Source organism: Propithecus coquereli, unplaced genomic scaffold (assembly GCF_000956105.1).
Source record: "Propithecus coquereli isolate 6110/MARCELLA unplaced genomic scaffold, Pcoq_1.0 Scaffold5, whole genome shotgun sequence".
NCBI lineage: Eukaryota > Metazoa > Chordata > Mammalia > Primates > Indriidae > Propithecus > Propithecus coquereli.
Window position 1 is genome coordinate 13,055,108 of NW_012150840.1, and position 6,090 is coordinate 13,061,197.

Genomic DNA, 6,090 nt, shown 5'->3' on the forward strand with positions numbered 1-6,090 from the left:
TCCCCCATTTCCCTCTGCAGTTTAGCCCATGAGCTGCGTGTGAGCTGCATGCAAAGGAAGAAGGTCCAGATTCACAGCTCAGATCCCTCTGCTTTGGCAAGCGACCGATTTAACCTCATACTGGTGAGTGGAGGGGGCGGGGACATCTGTGGATGCTGGTGTGGCTGCCACTACCTGGATGCTTCATGGCTTGGTGTTGGTGGTCGTCAAGCCTCGCTGTGTAGGAGCTGAATGCTGTGAAAGTGACAGTATCTTTGCTTTACCATCCTAACTTGCCCACCAATTACCCATTGGTAGGTGCTGAGCTGGCAGGACAAGCTGTGCTGTGACCATCACCACCTCCACTTCAGCTCCTCATTTGACACTAGAACTTGGGCCCAGCCACACCTAAGAACCAACACAAAATAACTTCTTGGCTGTGTTGTGTATGCAATTGAAAAGGTACACAGTGGACCAGGGGGCTTCTAAACTTTCCTAAACTGGGGCAGGATTTGGTGTTAAACCTGAAGCTCCAGTGTGCCTTCAGTAGCAACCAGCTATGACTCCCTTGCTTGCTGCCCTGACCTCAGTGGCAGGGGCCTGCAGGCCTGTGTCCCTGGGCCTGCACATCAGCACACCTCCAACACATCATTTGCAGGGAGTGGAAAGTCCTCTGCTTTTGATTAGATCTGAGCTAGAAGCTGAGGCCAGGGAAATGTTGGCAGAGAGACAGAGGGTCCACTGCAAACAAGAGAAGCATGACAGCATAGCCTGCCTGGCGAGCCCTGTTCTCTTGGAGGCCAAGGGAGAGCCAAGAAGAGTGAGAGAAGGACACAAAAGCAAAGAGAGCCTTGGCCCAATGCCCTGCTGGCAGGAGCGGAGGCTGATACTACACACTGACCCTTGAGCTTGATGCTGAATCCTCTTGCCCCAGGGACCTTGGCAATAGGGCCTTTTCACAGAAGGCATGTTGGGGACAGGGCCCAGATTTTCTCCTGCAGCTTTGCTCTCCATGTGTGTTTGGGGTACAATCTGACCTGAATCAGGAGAATATTTTCTTATGGTGGGTTCCCCTAAGGAATCCCTTCCCAGGGATAAAGCAGGTAGGGCCGGTGGAGGGTCAGTGGTGTGTAGAGTCTCATGGTACGCTCGCTGCCTGAGCCCCTTGATCCGCATGCTCGTCTCACCTTATATAAAAGCTGTGTGTGCTACCTGCTGCCCAAAGTTACAGGTGACTCTGGCTGGCTGGTGTGACCAGAGAGCCGGGAAAGGCAGTTTGCCACCTGGAGAGCAGTTTTTCAGATCTGATTATAGTCACTGGTAATGATTGTTCCAGGAATATAACTGTTCTTTCTGAGTGTATTTGCAAAGTTGGTGTGGTTTGACCAGCATCCAAACCTGTGTGCATGTGTATATATTTATTAATATACACAAAGCACATAAATATAGTTTTTGCTTCGAAATAATTACTAATCACATCATGTTTTAAAATGAGAAAAGAAAATCTTTTTTTTTTTTTTTGAGACAGAGTCTCGCTCTGTTGCCCAGGCTAGAGTGCCATGGTGTCAGCCTACCTCACAGCAACCTCAAACTCCTAGGCTCAAGCGATCCTCCTGCCTCAGCCTCCTAAGTAGCTGAGACTACAGGCATGCGCCACCATGCCTGGCTAATTTTTTTTTTCTGTATATTTTTAGTTGTCCAACTAATTTCTTTCTATTTTTAGTGGAGACAGAGTCTTGCTCTTGCTCAGGCTGGTCTCGAACTCCTGAGCTCAAATGATCTGCCCGCCTCAGCTTCCCAGAGTGCTAGGATTACAGGCGTGAGCCACCGCGCCCCGCGTCCGGCCTAGCTAATTTCTTTCTATTTTTTAGTAGAGACAGGGTCTCGCTCTTGCTCAGGCTGGTCTCGAACTCCTGAGCTCAAACGATCCACCCGCCTCGGCCTCCCAGAGTGAGAAAAGAAAATCTTAAAAATAGCCCACATCCTAAGGTAGTCTTTTCCTATTGTGCTTTTTATTCAGTGCAGTGTTTTTTTTCCTTGGCGATGATCATCGTGCCTGTGTAACAGGAACTAGCATTTTCTATGTTGCTGCATGGCTTTTGTGATGGCACATGACACATTCCTCTGGGTGGATGCTGGGACTCTCCCAAACCCAGTTCTGAGTAGAGTCTCAGATCTGTGCAGATCTCAGACTTCCTGGCCTTGCCTTCATACTGCCATCCTCATCCCTGCTCTGAATTGTTGGACCAGACTCCTCCTGTTTTTGCCCAGAGATAGCTATGCTGAGTAGGGGAGAGTTAGGTTGTCTCCATGCTCCCTCATGAAGAGGAGCTGTCACCTAGTGAAAGTGCACAGACATGGGACCAGGAGAGATGGGCAGGTGGTCCTAAGCAGCCCACCCACCTCAGTTTGGGAGGTCACTGACTGCCCACTGCCCTCCTCTAGGCGGATACCAACAGTGACCGGCTCTTCACAGTGAACGATGTCAAAGTTGGAGGCTCCAAGTATGGCATCATCAACCTGCGCGGTCTAAAGACCCCCTCACTCAGGGTTCACATGCACGAAAACCTCTACTTCACCAACCGGAAGGTATGTTGCCTGTCCCCTTAGACTTGCAGAACATTTGCTTTTGGGGTGGTTGGCCAAGTTCAGAGTAGAGAACTTTGGGAAGAACACAAGGCATGGTTATCTCATTTTCCCAAGGGACAAATGGATTTCTAGTTCCTGAGAACCCTAGGGGAAGAAAAGGGACCCGAGAGTTTCTTCTCTTGGAAAAGAAAGTTAATTTAGACAGTTGAGGTAGGTGGAGGCAGTGCTTCTTTTTTTTTTATTTATTTTTTTTTCCAAAACAGAGTCTCGCTTTTATTGCCCGGGCTAGAGTGAATGCCGTGGTGTCAGCCTAGCTCACAGCAACCTCAAACTCCTGGGCTCAAGCGATCCTTCTGCCTCAGCCTCCCGAGTAGCTGGGACTACAGGCACGTGCCACCATGCCCGGCTAATTTTTTCTATATATATATATTTTTTTTTTTTTTAGTTGTCCAGATCATTTCTTTCTATTTTTTAGTAGAGATGAGGTCTCACTCTTGCTCAGGCTGGTCTCGAACTCCTGACCTTGAGCGATCCACCCGCCTTGGCCTCCCAGAGTGCTAGGATTACAGGCGTGAGCCACCGCGCCCGGCTGAGGCAGTGCTTCTTTAACTGGTTGTAAGGACTGCCCCTCCAGGAGGGTCAAGAGTTGCTCTGAAGGGGCCCACACCAAGGCATAGAGTTCCTGGGACATGGGCCACGGTGACCATGGCCTGGATGGAGGGGTCGTTCCCTGTGCACCAGAACAACGCGTCAGCCAGTCTGGCCAACCCTGAGGTTTAGATAAATCTAGGAGCTCCCTATCCATGGGGGCAACCTTTAAATTGCAGTGGGGTGATGGCTGCATCTGGGAGAAGCCGTGACTTTTTGTTCCTTTGGGACACGAGCCACAAGATGAATACAGGTTGAAAATGGTTTCTGGGTGAAGTGAGATACAGTACACCTTCAGAGTTAGGCTTGTCCCTTGCCATTGTAGAGAATTAAGTTCTGCCTGCAGGGTATACCTAGATATAGCAAGTATCTCCTTGGACTCATGCTGGTGTTGAAGGACTGAATCCTGGGGGTTACTTCCTCCCTGTCCCGTTCAAGTCCTACCTGGCAGAATAGGCAGATCCCTGTCCTCAGAATTTTTGTTCCAGCCCATTTGAAGAGGAGCAAGACCTGAGGAAAGAAGTCACATGTCTGTATCCCCACAAATTATTCTACAGGAAAACATTGTACTACTTTCTCTCCATCGGTTGGCAGTCAAAGCAATCTTTTCATCTTGCTATGTGCTTCCCCACCAGGTGAATTCTGTGTGCTGGGCTTCGCTGAATCACTTGGATTCCCACATTCTGTATCCTTTGGCAGATGAAGAGGTTTGGCGGGCAGGCCATGCCCTGATGTGGACCTAAGCATCTGTGGGCTTTGTGAGATGGCATCTTAATGGCCAGAGGGCTGGGCCATTCTGCACTTATATCTCACACTTTAGAAAAAAGCAGTGGTGCTGGGTGAAGTGGGCTCATGTCTGTAATTCCAGGACACTGGGAGGCCAGAGCAGGAGTATCAGCTGAGGTGAGGAGTTAGGGACAAGCCTAGGAACATAGCAAGACCCTGTCTCTACAAAAAAACAATGCCCGTGAGTAGAAAACAAGCATTCCAGTGGAGCACAGAGAAGCAGTTGAGGTCCCGTGATGGCCATTTCTCAGGATGACGTTGATGTCACTATGTGCCAGACACTGTTCTAGAACTTGACGTGTAAGTGGTGGAGATAAGATTGGAACCCAGGCATTCTGCTCCTGAGCCTGCCCACTCTCCCACTGTGGCATGTGGTATCAGGTGCTGGGGTCAGTAGACAGACCCAGCATTCTGCCAGAGAGTTTGTGCTTTAGCAGATGAAGAAAAGCAGAAGGGGGCCGGGCGCGGTGGCTCACGCCTGTAATCCCAGCACTCTGGGAGGCCGAGGCTGGCGGATTGTTTGAGCTCAGGAGTTCGAGACCAGCCTGAGCAAGAGTGAGACCCCGTCTCTACTAAAAATGGAAAGAAATTAATCGGACAACTAAAAACTATATAGAAAAAATTAGCCAAGCATGGTGACGCATGCCTGTAGTCCCAGCTACTCGGGAGGCTGAGGCAGTAGGATCGCTTGAGCTCAGGAGTTTGAGGTTGCTGTGAGCTAGGCTGACGCCACGGCACTCTAGCCCGGGCAACACAGTGAGACTCTGTCTCAAAAAAAAAAAAAAATATCTGAATCTAAGTGTGGAAAATGTAAACACGTGTTAAATCTGGATATCGGGTGTTATTCTCTGTCCTACTTTGTGTGTTGTACACTTTTTTGAAGGGTAAATGTCCGTTCTTCCTCCCAGAGGGAAGCCTTTTACTTGACTATCCTTAACAGCTTTTTCTAGGCTGTGCCTCATGGGACTTGCAGAGACTCCAGGCTGTGCCACCCTGCTCCCAGCATCACTGTTCGTCAGTAGTCACCCAGGTACAGGGTCCTTTTCCTTTGCAGAGGTCAGTGCTTTTAGGAGGTCTCTGTCCTCTGTCCCATGGGAGCTCCGTGGGGGTGGCTCAGAGAGGAGGTGTGGGAACTGCAGGCTGGCTGAGCTGGAGTCAGCGCTCACAGGGTAGAGACACTGCAGAAGCACTGTGGGAGGATTCCTTAAGCCTGTCCCAGGATTAGTACTAGAAGCGTGTGTGTTTTACAGTGTCTGCTCCTTTTTTACCCCTTTTGGGTCATTTCAACAGCCAGACTAGCGTTAGACTGTATTCAACAAATGCAAGAGATCAGAGCACTGATTTGGATTGCCTGTACAGATATTCAGAAGACGTCTATTAAGCTCCTACTGCACTACTGGAGATACTTACAGCATTTCTGGCTGAAGGGAGTTTGCTCCTTCCTGGCAGCACTCTAGATACTAAGTTTTCAGTATTTTAGAGAATTAGGATCAATAAGACAAGGATCAGGCCTCTAAGCATGCACACTGCAGGCAGACCTGGCACAGATCCCAGCTCTGCCCTTTACCAACTCGAACAGACTGCTGAACCCCTTTGAAGAGAAGACAGCACCACCCCTTTAGCTTCCATGGAGAATGAGATGAGCTCACGCACACTTGGCCCAGTGCCTGGCATTTCATCACACAGCAAGCATATGGGGCAGGAATGTGTCTTATCACCATTTTACAGATGAGGAAACTGAAGCAAAGACAGGTTCAGAATTTACTTTACAAAACCAAATTTTAGTGTTCGAAATCAGGATAGTGGTTCCCTTTGGGGAGGAGTTAGGGGACTAGTAATTGGAAAAGGGATGTGAGGGGGGCTTCTGGGGGTACTGGGTTGTTTTAATTCTTAACCTGGGTGGTGAGTGCATGGCTATATTTACTTCGTGATAAGTCATTGAACTAACTATATCCTTAGGATTTGTGCCTAAGTGCACAAAGTTTAGTTTTAAAATGTTTTACTTGAGATCACATAGCTGATAGTGTGATCTGGTAGGGTGACACTACGCTGCCTCCCTGATAGCTATTAGTACTGTTAACACAACTA

General features: G+C 49.0%; 1 protein-coding gene across 1 annotated transcript in view; it reads left to right on the forward strand.

Annotated features, from left to right (window-relative positions):
• Positions 1-6,090, forward strand: part of DCAF4 (DDB1 and CUL4 associated factor 4) — a 30,093-nt gene that overhangs the window by 13,256 nt on the left and 10,747 nt on the right. Inside the window, exons 6-9 of the mRNA XM_012656082.1 lie at positions 21-123; positions 2,425-2,568; positions 3,852-3,901; positions 4,953-5,032. Coding sequence (XP_012511536.1) covers positions 21-123; positions 2,425-2,568; positions 3,852-3,901; positions 4,953-5,032 — 377 coding nt within the window. The remainder of the gene's footprint in view (positions 1-20; positions 124-2,424; positions 2,569-3,851; positions 3,902-4,952; positions 5,033-6,090) is intronic.